The 21811-nt window shown below is 41.5% G+C and overlaps 1 protein-coding gene across 3 annotated transcripts; it reads right to left on the bottom strand.

The window, feature by feature from the left end:
* Positions 1-4960: 4960 nt before the first annotated feature.
* PPP1R17 (protein phosphatase 1 regulatory subunit 17) lies at positions 4961-21770 on the bottom strand. Of its 3 annotated transcripts, XM_041473885.1 has the most exons (4): positions 21678-21770; positions 18142-18294; positions 16581-16736; positions 4961-6364 (listed from the first exon to the last, which is right to left on the bottom strand). In XM_041473885.1, the coding sequence occupies exons 1-4, from the start codon at positions 21757-21759 to the stop codon at positions 6285-6287; spliced, it is 471 nt and encodes a 156-aa protein (XP_041329819.1). In that variant the 5' UTR covers positions 21760-21770; the 3' UTR covers positions 4961-6284. The 3 variants fall into 3 exon arrangements, 1 of the variants encoding a protein (XP_041329819.1); XR_005955660.1 differs by lacking the exons at positions 16581-16736; positions 18142-18294; positions 21678-21770 and adding an exon at positions 9086-12465; XR_005955659.1 differs by lacking the exons at positions 16581-16736; positions 18142-18294; positions 21678-21770 and adding an exon at positions 9815-12465.
* Positions 21771-21811: the final 41 nt, after the last annotated feature.

Here is a 21811-nt window from a genome sequence, read left to right as displayed (position 1 = left end):
GTGGGGCGTGCAGGAAGGCAAAGGCCAGGGTTTCTGTCATTCTCTTCCTCCTTCCTAGGTTTGCACAGGTTTTGCCATCCTTTTTATGGACCTCAGGGTGGGCTGCTCATAGTATTCAGGTGTTCAAAGAGATAATGATAATGATGAAGCACTTTTTGAGGCATTATTTTTACTATCAGATCCTTACAACTCCTTGCTACAAACATTAAAAAAACTCCTATTTACTTAATTGATAAAGTGAAAAATTACTTTTAATTGCTCATGTTGGTCCTGGGTGGAAAAAAAAAGAGAAAATGCTGAATTGGCATTGCCATTTTAAAAGGAAGCAGCAGCATTCTCATGTCTGGGCTCCAATTTCATCAATACAGTGATGATAAATTATGCTGCTGTGCCATTAGAGATGTCACTCAGACTGTAACTCCTCTTTGCCAAGCAATATACAGTGCTAGGCTTAAAGGAGGTTGTTTTTTGGTGGTTTTTTTTGTTTTGTTTGTTGTTTTTGTTGTTGTTGTTGTTGGGGTTTTTTTTGTTTTTTTTTAATTTCCCATTAAACTGTGTCAGCATTTCCCAGGCTTGGAAATTTCAGATCAGTAAAGTCAGTCACATGTTTTCATGCTTTGTTGTTAAGACCCTTCATGCCTAAACATGTTGATTTCATGGCTAATCCATTGCTGATGTTAATTTGAATATTTTCAGGACTCCACATTTCACTCTTGCTTATTGTGCTGTATTGGGTCTGGCTGAGATAGAGTTCATTTTCCCTTAGCATCCCTCACAGTGCTGTGCTTTGCATTGGTAGCCAGAAAGGTGTTGCAGAGCAGGACTGTTCTCTCCCATGGTACCTTATCAAGGGACTGGGAGTGAGCAAGATCCTAGTAGGGGACACAACTATGCCAAAATAGCTGACTCAAATAAACCAAAGGGATATTCCATACCATATGTGAAATAAATGGGCAGGAGATCTTTCTCATTTTTAATGCCTTTATTAAAGAGATTCAGCTAGAATTGGGGACATTTGCTATGTTATCACTTTTGCCTTTTGAAGCAACTGCTCCAGAAGTGTGTGCTGAAACCCTGCTTCTCAGGAAGTGGCCGAGGTCAAACCACTACAATCTTTTTGGTATCCAGTGTGTGCTGTGAGACAAAAGCAGTAATATATAAATATACATATTTATAAATAGTATTTATCAAGTAGCAAGCTTCTTTGTGGAACATGGAGTTTGTCAGCTGCATTGCTTATCTCTCTTTTGAGTTTGAGAACATGTTAATACAAACAGTGGCTGTGTGCTTTTCCTTTACACTGATGACCTTGTTACGCTGGGGGAGTTATCTTCTGTGGATGATGAAGGAATACACCTCCTTCTCCCTACCCAAGACTGATTTGAATGCTTTTATAATGCAGTCTTCCACAGTCTTTGCTCATCCTTATGTAAGCTGTTTAACACTGTTAATAATATCAACTAATACTGCTGGTTCACTATGGAGTTTATGGAATCTGGTGCCATCCTGATGTAAGAGAAAACAAATTTTGTGAGGAGATATTGAAATTGCACTGAGGCATTCAGTTTCTGAGTGGCAGGGTGCATGGAAGGATTTGGGCATGTTTCTAGGGCAATTATCACCTACCATCACCTAGGGCTTTACACCTGAACAGGTGATCAACCCTGACAAGCTGGCCAATCAACTGATAGAAAGGTGTCTTCCCTACTCCAATGAACACTAGCAGCTTCTCACCCTGTACTGGGGCCTGGCCTGTGCCTACTGAACCACAGTTCTGTACTCTCAGAGGACTGTAGTTGTGGCAGGAACCCAAACTGCATTTGAGGACACTATAACTGAGACAGACTCAAACCACAGTAACTAAAGTAATTATCCCAGTAATGAAAAAAAATTGACAAGGTGAGTAACAGGCTCATACCATCGATTAGTAAGGGAGGAGGAAGAAGAGGAAGAGGAAGAAGAAGGAAGAAGAAGAGGAAGAAGAGGAAGAAGAAGAAAAAATAGGAGAGGAGGGGTTAAATGGAAGAAGCAGGTCCTTCAATAGCAGGACGTTCAACACAGAAATTGAAAGGAGTGAGGCAAATCAAACAGGAAACCCAAGTTACTCTGACCTCATCAGAACTTTGAGATTTGAGAAAAGACTACAATCACCAGCCAGATGAATGGATTTCTTCGATGCTTGGATAATGGAGCCAAGGGTCAGCAATTAGAAGGTCATGAAGTCCAACAGCTGGGATCCCTTGCTAGAGATTGGGAAGTTGAAAGAAGAATTGGAAAAGAACGAGCAATTTGCAGCCTCTGTAGACAGCTCCTCTCAAGCGTGAGGGCAAGATATTAATTTAAGGAAGATCTTTTAAGATCATTTATGGAAGCCCCACTATTTGATATCGAACAGAGCAGAGCTCCAGAACACCTGCAATGTCTTGATGATATATTTGTGTGGGGCAATACAGCAGAAGTTTCTGAAAAAGGAAAGAATAAAAAATCCAAATCCTTCTGAAAGCTGGTCTTGCCATAAAACAAAGTGAAGGGAACTGCACAGGAGATCCAGTTCTTGGGAATAAATTCCTCAGGAAAGTGGACCACCACAGCTGAAGTTATCCAGTATCAGAGAATTAGCAGTGCTGGAAGTCATCTATAGAAATCTAAAAAAGGATAAAGTCCTTAAAGATCCACAGGATGTCCCTTGCACAATGGCCATGTGGAGGAAGGTGGTTCAAAGAGCCCCTGCATCATATTCCAGCAGCTTCATATCATAGTATTACCTGCAAATGCATATATCAGCTGTAGAAATTGAATCTTCTTGGTCTGAAATGCAGCAGAAACTCTGCATACTTTCACATACCTACGAACAAGCAGCCCAGCTTTTAGGGGCAGCCAAAGAGATTGGTTCTATCCTGCCTCAGTCAGACAGAAGGGAAGCCCCAGATGGAGGCCAGATAGCTAACTCTGTTTCTTTCTTCATGACTGGGGCTTCATGGCCAGGGAAGCTGGTGTGGATTTCTCCTTTCATGAAGAAAGGCAAACCCATTTGTGGGATTGTTTTTGCCCAAGGACCAGGGTGTATTTGGTAGGTAGTGTGGAAGAGTTGGGAGACCTGCTATGTGACTCAAGGAAATTTAACCTTGTGGGAAAAATAATCTGTGGCATAAATTTATGTGTTGCAGGAAATAAAGTAGCAGGAATGACTTGAACTGATGAAGAATTAATTTTGTGAAGGGCAAGGAGGATGCAATGATGACTCAAGCCAGGTCAGTCTTGATGTGCAGTGATCAAGTATGCTTCTTCTCCTGTCTTGACTACCCATCCTGATTGAATGGAGCCCAAGTGATGGATCTGGAGAGATGGAGGAAGCCCATGAAAAGGGAAAGTAATATCAATCTGTGAAAGGACAGGGGTAGTAGTTAATGAAAGTGTATATTGGATATAGAGATAGTTTAAGGATGTAGTTAAGTTGTAAGTGTGGGTAAAAAGGGATTCCAGTAATGAGAAATATAATGGAAGAGCTGGAAGATATATAAATTACGTGTGATCTGAGTAGGATGCAAATGGTATGGAATAAGGGGTGGAAATGGTATTGGGGCTGACAGAAATAGAGTTCGTTTTCCCTCAGCAGCCCTCACAGTGCTGTGCTTTGCATCGGTAGCTGGATAGGTACTGGTAACACACCAGTGGTATTGCTACTGCTGAGCAGCACTGGCACAGTGTTGGCACTGTCTCTAACATTCTCTCCCATGGCTCCTGTCAAGGGACTGGGAGTGAGCATGATCCTGATAGGGGACACAACTATGCCAAAATAGCTGACTCAAATAAACCAAAGGGATATTCCATACCATACGATATCAGCTCAGATATGAAAGCTATGGGAGAGAGGAGGAATGGGGACATTTGTTATGTTACCACTTTTGCCTTCTGGAACAACCATTCCAGAAGTGTGTCCTGAAACCCTGCTTCCTGGGAAATGGCTGAATATTGCTTGCTGATGGGAAGTAGATATTAATTGTTTTCTCTTTTGCTTATGTATGTGTAAACTTTTGCTTTTCTTTTTTTTTTCCTTGCTTTTTAAACTGCCTTATCTCAACTTACTAGTTGTTTTCCATCTTATTTTCTCTCCATTGTCCTGCTGTAAAGGGGAGTGATAGAGCAGCCTGGTGGGTATCTGGCATCTAGCCAAGGTCAACTCACTACACATGCACTGAAAATATTCACCAACTTCACTGGCAAAGGTAGACCTGAGTCATATTCTTGTTATGTACTTGTTGTGACGTACTTTGCTGTAGAGGCAGTTGGGGGTCTGATGGCTTGACCTGGACGCTGCAGCCTTCCCAGAGGGAGGTCCCGCAAGAGAGAGCTTTCTAGGAGTCTTAGGCAGTCCTTCACTGTCGGGTAACCTCAGCAAGGGGCAGGCAGCTCACCTCAGCTCTTAGCAGTGATTTCAGCTCTTAGTGATTTCAGCTCTGCCTTGTGAGGTATACCCTGGCCAACACAGGGACAAAGACACAGGAGCACTGTGTGGTTGTTCCACAGAGGTAGCCTTTATTCCAGCAACTTGCAAAGGATGCTAGTGATGGCAGCTCCCTCCTGAACAAGGCAGAAACTGGGGGTTTTATGGGGAAAAGCAGGGGTGGTACAAAGGGGGAAAAACCAATCAGTCCCAACAAATCTACATGGGGTTCCAAAGCATGCTGGGAACTCACCATGACCACAGAGGATTCCTCAATCCATGAGACTTTGAGAAGCTCATACCATAGCCCATTCAAGGGATATCTCTCCAAGGGAGAGGGCTGGCATGCCCATCTGTTTCCACACTTTACTGTGGATCTTATATTAATGTTGTTACTTGAACTATAGATTATTTATATTTTAAGTATGATGTTATCTCACTGATAGATTAATAGGATAAAAACATGTACACTTTTTAAGTAAGAGGTATCCCATTAATCATACAGTGGACCTCTTGTGCAATTTAATATGCAATTATTTATTGTAAGCTCACTGATTACATCTTGAGAGTATACATTCACATATATTTGTGAATGGACTGTATTTTCATGAAAGATGTTGGGTCAGTCAGAGTGGCAAATGGAGTCCAAACTAGTATGGTCCTCAGCTGTCTGTATAAGTGACTTAAAAAGATAACTAAATTCTGTCCATCAGGCTAGATAATCTTCAACCTCTCTGCTTAATTCCCTAAGGGTTCATCTGGCAGTGCTACTCCATCTATCCCAGAGTATTAAGGTCAGCACACAGAGTCCAGTTCTGTCTTTTTTTGGGTAAAATATTCTACCAATACCCATCTCTCTACAAATGCTGTAGCTGGCTGTGAAAACAATTCTTGTTTGAATCATTGAGGTAAACTATTTAAAAAGTCACTATGCTCTTCTACCTTGCAGTAAGCATATGCCATTGAGTAACATTATTCCTTTTATTCAAGTTTTACTTTCCTGCTGTGATTTTGAATCTTTACAGCCTCTCCTAACTGATTACCTAGAATTCAATTTAAAAAGCAGATGTGAAAAGAAATTATTTTGAGCAAAAGGATCAACTATCCAACAATTTTATCTTTCACCAAGCCAGTGGAGACAATTACCTGCAGGCATTGCACTTCCCTAGTGTTTGTCCTCTGAGATCTCTGCCCTCCATCCTATTTGATGCATCTGTCAAGGCTGAGAGCCCTTAGGTGTAATTTTAATTCTAAAGTAAATTTATCTTTTCCTCCTTACAGACAAAAGTCATGAGCAGATCCAGGCAGAGGAAATTTTTGCTTTGCATTTCAGAGACTCTAGAATTGAATCCTGGTCCTCTCACCTTCTTCATCTATCCCATCAGCTCTGCACATGGGAATTTTCACTGTGGTCAGTGTTATTCCAGGAAAGGAAAACTGGACAAATGAGGTCAAGTGTCAGGCAAAAAAAGCAATTTGAATCACTAGCTGGTGTTTTACTACTCTGCATTACCACTTCCAGTGCCAGGTACTGTATGAGCACCACACTCCACAAAACCAGATCTGATCTGAATTGGATTCCTCATTGACAAAAATGCTAGGAAGCCACTTGTAGTAAACTGACAGAATCCTTCAAACCCTGTGTAACTGAAATTTCTGCCATTCATGTCCAATGATGCTTGCTAGGAATTACTAGATGCAGATAAGCACTTGATGGTAGTTTAAATTCAAGCGTACAACTGAGAAAATTATTTACAAATGTGAAAGATATTTTTTAATGTGCTGCCACTTTGAATGACCCATTATTATTTACACTGTATTATTGAAATACCACTGTAATCTAACCGTGGATTATGTCTCCATCTTTTTCTTCATCTTCCATAATCACTGTTTGTTCTTCTTCTGTAAACAGCTTAGTGCCTTAAAAAGAGAAGAACGCAAAAAACAAACAAACAACAAACAAAAAACAAACAACAAACAAAAAAAAGGTGGAAAAGTGAGTTGATTTAATATACTACTTTCTAGAAAATATCAGGCAAAAGAGAATTTTTCAGTTCTCTCTTTTTGATTTCTTGATTTTAATGTCATTTTCCAACATCATGTGAATTACTCATTTCTTGTTGGCATTTCAGTCTCTTAATACTTATTGAACTAGAGTTGAATCACTGCATTTTTAGCTAAAATTATTAAGTGTTCTTAAATCCAGTATATTTTTGCTACCTGTAAAAAGAGACTGAAATTTCATGTGGGAGCCTGTTTGTTAGAAGGGTTTGGGTAGCTAAATAAGGGAAAGAGCTTGCATGATGAAGCAAATACTGTAATTAATCTTTGTAACAGAAACAGCTTTTATGGACAAGTATGTTTTCTCTATGTATATAGCATATTACTTAGATTTGGCAAGTGCAGGTGAAACAAGAGACATGTTTAAATACCCACATGACAAGTGCCATCTCCACTGAAAAGATATGGCATCAATAAATTGCAAAAGCTACTGAATGATGAATAATGTGAAAATAGACTTGGATTGTAGATCATACCTCCCACAAATCTGTCACTTTTCCTTTCTCTGTGTCTCTCTTTCTCATTTTCTCTGTTAAACCAGTAAGTCTGTCCTTTGAGGATCTGGAGGCTTTTATATTATACCAAGGTATAACAAATATTGTAACTGCTTTCCTCATTAAAAAATAAGTAAGAGTGATGTGAGAACAATGCATTAGGTACAAAATATTTACCTATGCTGCCCTTCAAGTTAGCTCCTGCTTCATTTATATGCAGTTCTTGTGAACTAGCTGGTTGCAAAAGCACTATGAGATAAACTGAAAGGCATAAATTAATATGCCTTTCAGTTAATTTGAAACACAAAGGACTTCATTTGTTCAAGGAGCAATTAAGTAACTCTTGTTGTTAATTGCAAAGAATTATGCCATTTTATGGAGATGGATGTAAATATTCCTCACACAGACTTCTATCCCTATAGGCAACCTAGGCAAAGATAGTCAAGGGTTTTTTTCCTGACGCCTTTGAGGTGTGGGTTGTGTGTGCTGCAAAGGGGAGTGGGGGTTATTTTTTGTTGATTTTTACATCCTGGGCCGTTTGAGGGACAGGGAAAACATAACTAATATGTGCTTAAAATGTACATTAAGATGAAATTCAATCTATGTGCATTTGCTATTTAGAGAATGACAAAAACTAATGCAATTTCAGTTGTTTTCAGTTATACCTCTATGACACTTTGTTGCCTACTGTTGAAGCCACCTCTGAACACTTGGCATGGAATCAAAGCAGCCTGCTAAAATGTTGCCTCTCTGTACAGAGCTTTTTAGATCCTGTATTCTGGATCTGTTTTCAAGTGATTAACTGCCTGTGGCAGACTGGTGCCTGTATCAGGCAAAATAACCTATGTATTTAAATGCCTGAATTTCATTCCCTTCCTATTCTAAGGATGCATATTTAATTTTCAAGATACAGCCAACGTACATCATTCTGCCAGTCGAAGTTCAGCAGTGATGGCTCCATGATTTGCTATGAAAAGCCTTTGGTTGAAGGCTGGCCCAATATTTGCTACTTATTTACTTTCAGATATATTCCATCTGGTAGCACACACAAAGAAACTAAGCTTTTCTGGAACTGCTGTGCAAAACAGAACCTGAATTATAGACTTGGAGACCTGAGAAGACCTCGCAGAATTATGTGAGCTAAGTAAATATAGACAAACCTTTCTGTCCTGTTTCCTTCTTATTAGCCTTACTGAAGTAAGCAGCACTCAGTGCTACATGGTATTGATGCCTTGGAGTGGCTACCTAGAACAGAGGGCTAGACAGAGTTAACAGAATAAAGTGGGTATTTTTTAAAGGCCTTCAACAGGCCTTGGGCAGTGTAAAAGCCTCGTGGTCACAGGTTTTTCAGGCATATAGAAGTTTTGTCTGTTTGCATATCAGGGGTTAATTCTCCAATTAAAGCTTCAGGTAATGAAGCCATATACCCTCAGCTTGCTCCTTCCCAATTCACTTTTGTTTATACTTTTTGGGGCCTGAGGCTGTGGTGTGTCCTTGGATCACAGGCCCAGAGGGATTCTTTTGTCTAACTAAAATGTGAAGACAGTTAATTACATGCAGTTTAGAGCTATGCACTAATGTGTCAGAACCTTCTGGATGCCCTGGATGGCTCAAAGCCCTGGCAGGGGCTTGGAGACCCTGGCAGGAAGCCAAAGACACCTGGGAATTCGATCTTAACCCATGGAACAAATTACCAACCTTATATGAAGAATTACAAGTCACAAAAGTTTAAATAGTATAATAGTAATTGTCACAGGGTGAAAGGTGAAATTTTGAAGAATTTTACTATGGGGGCCTAGGGGGACAAATGGAGGGATTTAGGTGTTGTCCTGTCCTTCTTCCTTCTTTCTAGCCTCCATCTTCTTGGTGGTGCTAGCACTTTGGGATTGGTTTAGACTAGAAAGTCTGTCTAACTGTCTAACATAGGTGATAGGTATTGGAAAATAACTGTAAATATCAAGTATGTAGTTTGTAGCATAAAAGCAACACCAGCCGGGGGGCGGGCGGAGTGTGCCTCAGACCAACCTGCAGAACAGACCTTGGCAGGCCAGACAGAAAATGTTTTAGATAAGAAATAATAAACAACCTTGAGAACGACAGCCGAAGACTTCTGATTTCCTCTTGGACAGCTGGGTTGGAGAAAAAGACTTTTGACACACCTCGGGATCATCTCGACCAGGGAGGGAACCCGAGATCTGGTGTCCCTGGGTGGGCGAAGCTCAGAGGTGGGCTGTTGGCAAGCAGCCAAGCCACCAGACGCTGAATTCCAACCCAGGAAGAGTCACACCACCAGAGAGAAAAATCCAGGGAAGAACAACCTGACCCTTGCTGAAATAAATCACCTTGAGCACGGCCTGGATGAGAGGAAGACCAAGGCACCTAGGAATCCTCATCTGTGATCTGCTGGCCAGGGACCAGGACAACCTCTGGACCGACCTCGCAGTGCTTCAGCTTTTGGTTAGAAAGGTCAAAATTTAGAACACTGAGAACACTGGGGAAGCTTATTCCCAGGAACATCTCAGGGAGATTAACGGACACCTTTATCATTTAGCAACAGGGAAAGATACTAAGGCCTTAAGACTTTTGGCTCCAGCGGGAACAATGCTGGAAACGATTTCGCAGAATGCCGCGGGGGCTACCTGCCATCAGCAGGCAGTAGTAATGACTCACCGCCTTGCCAACAGCAGGCAGCCCAGACTCCCTACGGGAGCCGAGGGAGGGAAATTGCCCTGTGATCAGCAGGAGGCAATTCTCTCTACCACGGATCCAGGGGAAGCAGGAATGCCTCCCACTGAAAATTAACAGGACTATTTACCATCACGTCCAGGGTCCCAGGGGTCCCTTGAGTCCTCAGAATCCCCAGAACACCCAGAATCTCCAGGGTCCTCTGATGCAGACATCCCTCAACCAGTCCCAGGAAAGTCGAAACTAGCCAGTTCCCTCGGGGAGGAGGAAAAGTGGGATCTCGCCCATGAACAGGCTTGTAGTCCCATACTAAGTACACTCACGGCGGGGGCGGCGGCGGAGGGACTGACGGGAGAGGGTGCCGAGATCACAGGGCCAGAAGGATACGGGGGGCAGCCTCTCGCAGCGGCGCTGGGCAGCATACAGCAGCCAGGGGCGGCAGCGAAGGCAGCGGCGGGGGCACGAGGGCGACAGAAGCCATGGACGCGACGGCGGACCCATCGGGGCGGGGGGTGGAGGAAGTCGCGGGGCCCGAGGGGGAGCTGCATTTCGACCATGCCGAGGCAGTAACAGGCAGTCAGCAAGCCCGGGTGGCGCGCAGCGGCCGCAGGGGCGCCTGGGTGTGCCGCGATGGTGACGGCGGCACCGGACAGCCTGGGACGGCTGCAAGCGGTGGCTCAGGGCAGCAGCAAAAGCGGCAGCGCCGCGAGGGGCCGTGGGGGCGGCGAGGTGGCGGCGGGCAGCGCCCAGCCGTCCGGGGAATGCTGGGCAGCTGTGCGGGCAGGGCCGAGCGGAGCGGACCGAGCGGAGCGGAGCGCAGACCGCGGCGGCGGGACACAACGGACGCGCGTTGATGACGCAAAACCCGGAAGCCAGAGCGAGAAAGGCTTTTTCCCCTTTCGCCAGCGCGGTAGGGGCACCGGCGGTGTGGGAGATGGTCCCGCCGGGTGCGGATGTTGGCGCGGAGCCAGGGGAGCGGTCCCCAGTTGAGATCGGGGCTGCGCGGGTCCGGGCAAGGTGGATCCCGAATGGGACCCGGGCAGCGCGGGTGGTCCCGGGGAGGAGGGGGGCGTTCCCAAGGGCGCGGCTGCTTCAAAGCCGGTGAAAGCGGGGTGCGGCTAGGGCGAGAACGGTCCTTTCCCCATCCCCGAGATGACGCAGGATGAGGCTGCCCCAGAGCAGGCGGAGACGGGACGTGGTCAGACATTCCTCAAGGCACCACCCTGTCACAGTTGCCAGGGAACCACAGCAACCAGCACATCGCAGCACTCCAAGCTGGCGTTTGGGAAAAAAAAAAGCACGTCAGGAAACTCCTTCAAGGGCAAGATGGAAAACTGAGAACTCTCACAGCGCTTTATCCAGTTTTTTAACAGGGCAACTCCACAGAAAATGCAGCAGATGTTATATGGGGCACTTCACCCAACTCTTCCACAGGCCAGTTCCACAGAATCTTCATCAGAAAAGTGAGAAAGCACCAAGTCTTTGCACAAGATGCAGGAAAAAGGGGAACCCTATGCGAGTCAATGTTATTCTAAATATGATATAGACAGAAATCTTATGAAAAATGCCTCCCAGGGAGGGAAACCATCATGTAAAGATGAAAGTATTAGTAATGATTTAATTAGCCAAGGTGTCTTGGAAGACAGAACATTTGGGAAATGTCAATCAGATCCTGTTGTGGTGTCATCAGTTGATTCCCCAATGATTAAAAGTTTAAAGCATTGTTAGTATTGAGTTTATAACCTTTGTTATTTTTAATTTTTATAAATAATGCTGATAGATGGTGATTGTTGTTAATGTTGGATGAATGCTTTGGGAAGGTTGTCTTAATCCCTCAAGCACTTCTTGTTGATTAGTTGATTTTGTTGTATGAGTCTTCAGATTTTTGTGATGAGAATTGTTGTTGGGGTGTTTTTGTGGTGTTTGCAGCTGGCTTTTATTGTGTTTTGCTATCTCTTTGTGTGATTATCTGCAAGACACGTGTCTCTTCAGGATCCCGTTCTTCTTTATTTCCTAACTACTCATATGTTTCTGGGGGTTTTTTATCCAGATTGCCAGTCTTGTGGTTCCTTTTTATTATTATTACAGAAGTACTCCAGCAGAGAATTCAAGACGTTTGTTGTGTTTGAAGAATCTCTGTCTTGACAGAAACTTCGTAAGGATTCAGTTATTTGCTGGTTTGATTGGTTTGTAACCCTAAGGTTTCTTGTTTATAACTGTTGTTTTTTAGAGTCTTGTTTTAAAAATGTGTTAAGTGATACCCAGCAATTAGACTTCGGGCTCTGGCCAAGCTCTAACTCTGTTTGGATGGAGTGATTGGTGATCAACTCAGATGTCTTCTGCATCAAAAAGTATTCAAGTCTTTTTGACTTGGCAATTTGACCATCTATGACAGCTGAGCCTATTTTCAGAGGGAGTTTGGAGAAACATGAATCCGGACATGATTTCTCCAGTTTTCTGTTGTTTTAAGGTTTATCAGCTGTCGCAGACTCTGGGATGACAGTTCAGTGTTGTAGTGTTTAGTAATTGTATGATCTTGTATGTGTTACTGATCCTAATGAGCATTGCCACCATTTCTAATATTTCTCCTTCAGATCCCCTGCAAACCACTTCTAGATACCAATGCAAGAAATTCCACTTAATTCTACTAAAAGGTTTTATTAATAGAATATTCTCTTGAACAGCTGTCCACACAAATACTTTGTTGTAAATGCAGCTAAAATGGCAGATGTGTTATTCCTCTTTGTTTTGACCAGCACTCCTAGGACAGCCCCTCTCTGTTTTGTGTGGTCTGAGAGATTTTCTGTCACAAATAAAAGCAAGTCAAATGTACCATGTAAAATGAAGAAAATTAATGTATCTACTGGGTGGCATGTGGTCCAGATGAGAAGCAGAATCAGTTTTACACCTTGGGAGCACCCAATCCTATTGGGAAATGCAGTTAAAGAAGGGGCCTACTAAGTTAGTTATCTGAAATCTCTTCTACAAGGGTCAGGCTTCTAAATGCATTCAGCCTTCAAACTTCTACTGAAGTGGCACAGTTAATGTTATGCCATGTCCATACAAATGAGTCATGAGCAGATTTCTCCTTCAGTAGCAAGTTCTCCTTCAGTCAGCCAACACCTTGTCTTTCTGAAGGAATTAGACCAGAAGACAAAATATAGTCAGATTTCTAATGGTCATTTTTTCCATATCACTTGACAGTAAATGGCTTTAATCTGATCCTAGCCTGTAGTCAGCTCTGGAACATTCTGTTGCCATCCCCATTTAGAATTATATAGTCCATTAACTAAATTAATGATCTTCAGGTCTGTGGGTTTGAGCTAGAATGTAAACACATGTGCAAATATGGGAATGTAGTTCCTGAAATGTGTCTGAGGTTTCCTAATCAAATGAGAGATAACTTGTAAAATTAGTTTCAAATCCTCATTCTCTCTCATAGCCTAGAAAATCAGTTAAGGCAGCTCCTTTAGAAAAATACCACACCCCTATTGAAAACCTCGGGGTGAGAAGAATCGAATTAACCATTCACCTCTTCCCTCTCCCAACTCAGCTGCAGGAGTTGTCGTAGCCCAAGAGGTATGGCTTAAATCTAGGTGGCACCTGACAAATGCATTATTTAAGACAAGCTTTTCTGTCTAGTTTTTAGCTTTCTAACAGAAACACTCATGTTTCTGTGAGCCCTTGTGGTTCTAGAGTGTACCTAAAAATTGCAAGTACTTGCAAGTTTTGTTGGGAAATTATGGTTACATTGTATATTTACCCTCTGTTTTCTTTAGCCAGATCCCTTGGCAGATATTAACAGAACAATCTAACAATCCTTAAAATAGATCTGCAGGATGAGTTGCATTTCATAAAACACACAGCTAGGAAAACAGAGGTAGGGAGGCTAAGTGGCTTTTTAAAACAGCAGAGAAAGACTAACTTACAAATGTTTCCCAAATCAAACATGGTTCTCACTCCTTGAAACCCAGAACTTCCAAACTGCATTCAGTAAAGCACATTTTCTTCACAAGTGATCAGAGGCATCATATCAAAGAAAAAAATATTTTCCTAGTGTTATACAAATCACTATTTTGACTTCCCGTTTGTATTACCTTTCCATTGTGCATCAAAAAGTATTCAAGTCTTTTTGACTTGGCAATTTGACCATCTATGACAGCTGAGCCTATTTTCAGAGGGAGTTTGGAGAAACATGAATCCGGACATGATTTCTCCAGTTTTCTGTTGTTTTAAGGTTTATCAGCTGTCGCAGACTCTGGGATGACAGTTCAGTGTTGTAGTGTTTAGTAATTGTATGATCTTGTATGTGTTACTGATCCTAATGAGCATTGCCACCATTTCTAATATTTCTCCTTCAGATCCCCTGCAAACCACTTCTAGATACCAATGCAAGAAATTCCACTTAATTCTACTAAAAGGTTTTATTAATAGAATATTCTCTTGAACAGCTGTCCACACAAATACTTTGTTGTAAATGCAGCTAAAATGGCAGATGTGTTATTCCTCTTTGTTTTGACCAGCACTCCTAGGACAGCCCCTCTCTGTTTTGTGTGGTCTGAGAGATTTTCTGTCACAAATAAAAGCAAGTCAAATGTACCATGTAAAATGAAGAAAATTAATGTATCTACTGGGTGGCATGTGGTCCAGATGAGAAGCAGAATCAGTTTTACACCTTGGGAGCACCCAATCCTATTGGGAAATGCAGTTAAAGAAGGGGCCTACTAAGTTAGTTATCTGAAATCTCTTCTACAAGGGTCAGGCTTCTAAATGCATTCAGCCTTCAAACTTCTACTGAAGTGGCACAGTTAATGTTATGCCATGTCCATACAAATGAGTCATGAGCAGATTTCTCCTTCAGTAGCAAGTTCTCCTTCAGTCAGCCAACACCTTGTCTTTCTGAAGGAATTAGACCAGAAGACAAAATATAGTCAGATTTCTAATGGTCATTTTTTCCATATCACTTGACAGTAAATGGCTTTAATCTGATCCTAGCCTGTAGTCAGCTCTGGAACATTCTGTTGCCATCCCCATTTAGAATTATATAGTCCATTAACTAAATTAATGATCTTCAGGTCTGTGGGTTTGAGCTAGAATGTAAACACATGTGCAAATATGGGAATGTAGTTCCTGAAATGTGTCTGAGGTTTCCTAATCAAATGAGAGATAACTTGTAAAATTAGTTTCAAATCCTCATTCTCTCTCATAGCCTAGAAAATCAGTTAAGGCAGCTCCTTTAGAAAAATACCACACCCCTATTGAAAACCTCGGGGTGAGAAGAATCGAATTAACCATTCACCTCTTCCCTCTCCCAACTCAGCTGCAGGAGTTGTCGTAGCCCAAGAGGTATGGCTTAAATCTAGGTGGCACCTGACAAATGCATTATTTAAGACAAGCTTTTCTGTCTAGTTTTTAGCTTTCTAACAGAAACACTCATGTTTCTGTGAGCCCTTGTGGTTCTAGAGTGTACCTAAAAATTGCAAGTACTTGCAAGTTTTGTTGGGAAATTATGGTTACATTGTATATTTACCCTCTGTTTTCTTTAGCCAGATCCCTTGGCAGATATTAACAGAACAATCTAACAATCCTTAAAATAGATCTGCAGGATGAGTTGCATTTCATAAAACACACAGCTAGGAAAACAGAGGTAGGGAGGCTAAGTGGCTTTTTAAAACAGCAGAGAAAGACTAACTTACAAATGTTTCCCAAATCAAACATGGTTCTCACTCCTTGAAACCCAGAACTTCCAAACTGCATTCAGTAAAGCACATTTTCTTCACAAGTGATCAGAGGCATCATATCAAAGAAAAAAATATTTTCCTAGTGTTATACAAATCACTATTTTGACTTCCCGTTTGTATTACCTTTCCATTGTTTTGCATTAAAATGCTGATTTGTCCTTGAAATTGCTGATGGTCTATGGAAAGTTTATAACATGCATCTCTGGGCTGCATCCCTCTGAGCTTTGAATCCTGAACTCTGCTGGGAACCTCTGGAGTTCATCAGTTAGCAAAGTGATTTATTAGTAATGATCTTGCTATTGATTGTGGTAAACATCAGAAACACTACTAATATGGATCCCTCTTAAGAGCTGGGGACCTCTGTTTGGGTCTCACATTTAAGCTGTCTCTTGTATCTGCTCTAAAAAGCCTGGTTTGTATGCTATAACTAGGTAATCAGAATTACATAAATATACTTTTCCTTCATCACTTCTTAATTTAAATGAGAGGGAATATGTTCATAAAGCGTGGTGCAGTTTTATTTATCATACATTCCTGAACTCTTACTCCTAAGTTTACCGAAAAAGCAGGTTAGGTCTATTGGAATTATCCCTTCCCTTCCCTTCCCTTCCCTTCCCTTCCCTTCCCTTCCCTTCCCTTCATTGGCATGTAATGTGGTGTCTACTGCATGTCATTCCAGAAGCACAGAATTATCTTTAAGGTGCTGCTAATGAGAAGTTCATCACCACTTGGCTTCCTCAGTGCATGTCAGAGACTGCAGAACGAAGAGGGGATTAATCAGTACAGCTTTGCTCCAGGTTGTTGGAGGCATTTTAGTGCTAGTGACCTAAACATTTCTATGTGCTTAGGTTTGAAAAACAGGGGAGTAGTTGGCTTTTCAGAAAAGTAGGATTGCAGTTTGCAAGAGATACTCAAGTGACCAAATGCCTTTTCTTTTTACCTCTTCTTTCTATCCCCAGAGCTTGAACATGGGATAGGTATTAGGCTTTCCATGGGCCCCCCACTATTATTATATACTTAGATGAAATAGGTCCAGTTCAAGAACTGCTAAGTATACTAAAGCAGAGAGCAACCTCCTTTCAGCCTTCTAAGTATATCTCTGACACTAGCCACTTTTTGCTGCCTGTTAGGAGAGCCTTTACCTAAGTTTCTTACCTATTATCAAAGGTGGGATGTGTATTGCAGGTGTATCTTTTCTTCTGGGCTTTTTCTGCTTCAGTTCAGTGATTTGAGAGACTGGAGTCACTCTCTCTCTCTGTGACTTCTCTGTGATACCATACCTTTTCAGCAGATTTTCAGATGAGTCTATGCCTGTAAGCAAGCAATAAAGAAAATGCTACTTTAGCCTTTTTACATTGAAGAAACTTCAATGCTTTTGTAGCTTTCCCAAAGACTACTCTGAAGTACAGTGGCACATCTGCATGATCTGCTGCATGATGTACCCACCCTACATTTCTTTCAAATTAATTATTTCCCATAGGCTCTAGAAAATGATGCTATCAGGCCAGCTGGCTTCTGATTGTACATAAGGCACTAAAAATCGTGGGACAGATGAGTGTAATCTCCTATTCCAGAACTTTAGACATCTTACCACATAACTTAATCACACACATGCTCAAGAGGTTGGTTGGGAGCAGTATGACCACACGGAAGTGGCTGTTTTAACTAGTGAAAGAATGTTTTCTTTATGATATGACAATTGCAGAAAGAAAACACAGCTCTCCAGCCTCTGAGCTGCTCTTCCTAAGAGAGAATTGCTGATGGAAGGTACATGTGAAAACTGAGCAGAATCAAATATCTGGATTACAAATACTGGAAAATCCCAGTTGCTTGTTTTTGACTTGGTGAATTGCTGCTGATATACAGAGAAGCATACAAGTAGTTACTGGCTAACTCCTCCATGTATGTGCAGCATGGGAAGAAGAACTCAATAATATTAGAGCACAGCTCTCTTGCTGGAAATTATAACACTGAGTGCTTGTTAGCTGAGAGTGACAAACACTTATTCCCATTGCTGTTCTTGGATCATTGGGTTTCAGTAAGTCTCCTGCTTATTCTTCCCTTCTCCAGGTTGGTGGCATTTGGGTCTCAAACATCTGTATTTGTGCCACAGTAGGGAGCATTCCAAAAGAAGCCTCTTCATTGCTGTGATGTTTTCTGGCCTCCTGAAACACCTACCCTTTGCCAGAGTCCCCATCAACACATGATCCCTGTGATTTCCAGGAGGACCATCCTGCCGGTGGCTTGTGTGTTTGACTGATCTACTCCCAGTGTCAGCCCCAGCCTCCTGCTGTCCACTGGATGTAAGTTTCATGAGAAAGTGCAGGGGCCGGACTTGATCCTTTTTGATTTTGGACCATATCCAAACTAGATTTGGGACATCTAGTATGGTTCAGCAGCTGCCAATAAATACACATAATTTCACACATAAATGTAACATTATTTATGAGCAAGACTGTGAGATCCACGGAAGCATGTTTTTCAGATCATAAACCTATCCACCTTGATATTCCCAAAAGTGAGAACAAACTAACATGGAATATCTTTGAGAAAGTCAAACTTCCTGTTCACCTGCCTTCCCAGGTGCACATGCAGGAAGCTGTGTTCCTGTCTGCATCTGAGGGGACATAAATGTTTGAATGTTTCATGGATATTCATCCTGCTGCAGTCCCCAGACATGAACTGGGATTTCAAAGTTGAGAAATTTACTGTTCACCTGTTAGAGGTGGTGGAGTGTGCAAAGCCGGTGTATCTTTTCTCTTTGGCTTCTTTGGCTCCTGTTCAGTCTTCTGGGAGGCTGTGAGAGTTTTACCTTTCCTTGGTTTATTTTTGAGGTCACAGCTCTTAATCAGCTGCTCTGAAAGATCTTCTGCAGGGAAAAATAAAATAGAAATTAAAACTTAGGGGAGGTAAAAAAACAGATGGTGAAAAGAATCACTTTGATAATAGTGCTTTAATCCAAGTGTCCAGGAATAAAGATCTCTTAAATATTTAGAAAGCAAACAAAAGAGGGCTCTGTGCCACACTACATGGGAGTCAAGTGACTTAGGTAGTCCTTCTGTGTTGTTGGCAGTAGACATAAAACAGAGAAAGAGTTGTGGGCAGCTTGTGTGTTTACATGTCAGAGGAGAGGCTGCATCATTGTGTGCAGAGGTTCCATAGCCATCCCTATTTCATCCAGTGGTAACTGTATGGATTGTATCTTCAAGAGTTACAAGGCCAGTTTTGTGAAGGAAAGTTTTACATATATAGGGTCAGTCTGAGCTATTTGTAAAATGAGCCAGTCCGTATATTGCTCCCTTCAAGAGTTAACTTTATTTCCAGAACTAATGAGCAATTGGTATTTGCTTTTTATTGACATAACATGACACTGGATTTTTGGTTTTCCCTTAAAACAATCCTTTACTCATATTGCTCAGAGGGTCAACATGACTTTTTCCGCAAGAGTCTGTATTTCTGGGTGCTTGTGCAAGCTGAAAATACAGAAGATAGCTTGTTGCGGTAGTACATCCTTCTCCCTCAACTCCTCTTTAGGCCTGTTCTACAATCTCAGCAGCTTCTGATAAGCCTTAGTTGAAACAGCTGAGTGGTGAAATGCTCCTTGGTGCCAGTTGGGTGGTGAAGCATCTATGACCATACTGGGTGCTCTTCTGTGGTAAAGGTAGGAACTATTCTGACCATACCAGGAACATGAGCAATGTCTGACCAAGGTAAGGAACAAAAGATAAGCAGTCATTCTTATTAGCCTTGGTAAGTAACTTACCCAACTGAAATGGTACCATTGTTATGAGACCTTTTAAAAAAAATGAATCATAGCCTGAGTGTAATAGCACTATTTTTACTGGAATTTTTGGGAAAAATTATCTTGTGATGCTACAAATAGCAGTGTAGCAGCAAGGAGAGCTGTTTGAGCTCTCCTGGAACAGAGTGGGCCTCTGAGTGGGATGCCTCTTGGAGCTTGCAAACCCTCAAGTTTGCAATACTTAAAAGACTGTTGCTGATAACAAGGTCTAGGCAGATACCACCCCCACAAATACATACTCCTTGAGGTGCAGCCTATGCCAGTTGAGAAACATTAAGGGATTTGATATGAGTACTGCACTGAGCCTGATAGGAATTTTTGGTAGGTACCTTTACACTAGTTAATATAGATGTACACATCTTTTTTTTGTGTGTTCATGCAAGTGAATAGATTATGGTATGAATGTTGTTATTTTGAGTATATAATTAACTCACTGTTATAATTGTAGCAAATCCTATTGAATTTTTTAAAATATTAAATTAGTCAATGACTAAGTGCTTTTGTACCCTTTTCTTACATCCATATTCTCTGCACCCTTACCCTCTTGCATCCCCAGTCTTTATGTAAATCATTCCAAGTTGCTTCTAATCCAATTTACTTATGCATGCTTTGTCTACGTAAGTAATAGAAAGAACCTTGCCACTTAAATCTTTTGCAGCTGCATTCTCATGGATTCATATTAAACCCTGCTTTTTGCCAGTAACCTTGATAATGATTCTTTAAGCATTTTAACCACTCATTTGTGAACCTCTCATTAGTATCATCACAAAAAGCTGTGTTTTGAATTCTTAAAAGCAGCTTGTTTGCCTTCAGCTGGGCTCCCCACATCATTACCCAGCCCCTGACTGCAGACTTGCATGCAAGTACAACTTCGTTCCAGGCTCTTTCACACTATTTAAGGCAGCTGTTATGTCTGTGAGCCTGCAGGTAGATGTGGGAAGGATGGCCTCTGGGTTAAGTCCCTGGAGATGTGGGGTTTTTTTCCTGGCTTTCACAGGCTATCTTCATAGTCCTAATGAGCTCATTTACCCTCCCACTGCCTCTGTTTTCCAATAGTATAATGAAACTCATTCTGTATGTATTTAAATAAGCAATTTTATGGACCAACTATGGTATACCAGCAGTTGTAAAAACAATGTCTGTGGCTAGAAATGCCATGTAGCAGAGACAAAACTAGGATACCTTCTTTGCAGTACTAATCAACAAAATTTACAAAACCCGTGGTGTGACACATTTTTTTTTTACAAGGAAGTGAAATTGCATTTGTCTTTCGTTATTGTTGTCACAAAGGTAACAACAAGCAAACAGATTTTTCTCTCTGGGTTGCTAAATCTTCAGGACAATTTTGTAAGATAAGAGTGAAATCATAGCACTAGAAGCAGAGGCAAAGACCATGAATATGCAAAAAGCTTATCTATCAAGCATGAATGAAATCGGGTATTCAGGAGTGTGACAGAGCAAAGACAACCCTAGTATGCTCATTGTAAAAGCTGTATGAAGTACCTTCAAGAAAGGAAACTGATGATGGAGAAAACTGTGGGAAATAGTGAAGGAAAGATGATTTTCAGAAAGCTGGAAAAGCAGTCCTTAGAAACAGAAAGAGCAGAGAAACTTAGAACTAGCTACAGCTGCAAAGTCTGAAGGTAGAAAAAGTTACAATAGTATAGCAAGCAAGGACATGAAACAATAGCTTGAGTTTTGGGCTGGGGTAAGATAGAGCTTAAGACTGCAGAAAATTATGCTTACCAAGATAGTAGATGGCTTTAAGCTTAGTAATGGTGTATTGTGTATTGTCAATAGAAACGAAGCAAGCAAGCATTGCGTAAAACAGGTGCACATGTACTTTGAGTAATCTGCTAAAACAATTGTAAGCTTTAGCAATACACTATTGGCTGGAAAGTATTTTAAATGCTCTGTAACAAAGATGTCTTTGGCTGTTGCTGGCAAAGCTTTTGCCATCTTTCTATTGTCTCAACCATATAATGAGGCTGATGCTGCAATAAAAGCTCAAGGAACGTCTCCCAACAGTCCCGTTCCATTTGTGAAAAGAAAAAAACTTCCCAGCACAGAAAACATTTTTAGAAAGCTGTCTCAGTGATGGCAAATGGAATGCTTGAAATCTTTTACTCAAATTGCATATGGAAGATATATTCAGGGAAAGCTCAGCTATATCCTAGCTTTCAATTTACTGTGGTATAAATGAAGAAACTGCTCTCCCAGGGAAAAGATCAATGACTCTTTTTCCTTTCCCCTCTTTAATTAACTTCACTCTAAAGCTTCATCTGATATTTATATGCAGGAAAAGTGCTCCTTGTCTTTCCATCTGGCACTAGAAGTGTCAGCAGAAGGTGTAATCTATGTTTTCATGGGGGGTTAGTTGTATTGCTGGACTTTATGATGTGAAGACAATACCCCTCATTACAGCAATGACATCATCAAATAACACTTACCAAAATCGTTACACTGTGAATCTTGCTTGTCCAGTCTGTCATCTGGGATATCAAGTGGCTGAACACACTCTGTTGACATCATTGAAACAGTCTTTTCTCCTCCTATGAAGATACTACACCACATTAAGAAAAAA

Source organism: Pyrgilauda ruficollis, unplaced genomic scaffold, assembly GCF_017590135.1.
Source record: "Pyrgilauda ruficollis isolate IOZ18807 unplaced genomic scaffold, ASM1759013v1 scaffold305, whole genome shotgun sequence".
In the NCBI taxonomy this organism is placed as follows: Eukaryota; Metazoa; Chordata; class Aves; order Passeriformes; family Passeridae; genus Pyrgilauda; species Pyrgilauda ruficollis.
The sequence above is the reverse complement of the archived record's forward strand: the minus strand, read 5'-3'. Positions and strand labels throughout refer to the sequence as shown.

What these genes read in the sequence shown, in the direction of transcription:
- PPP1R17 (XM_041473885.1), bottom strand. Translation starts at nt 21,759, where the DNA reads ATGATGTCAACAGAGTGTGTTCAGCCACTTGATATCCCAGATGACAGA. An exon ending in CACTCCACCACCTCTAACAG is followed by an intron (nt 16,737 to 18,141) that starts GTGAACAGTAAA and finishes GCTTGCTTACAG; the next exon opens with GCATAGACTCATCTGAAAAT. An exon ending in CATCCCACCTTTGATAATAG is followed by an intron (nt 6,365 to 16,580) that starts GTAAGAAACTTA and finishes TCTCTTTTTAAG; the next exon opens with GCACTAAGCTGTTTACAGAA.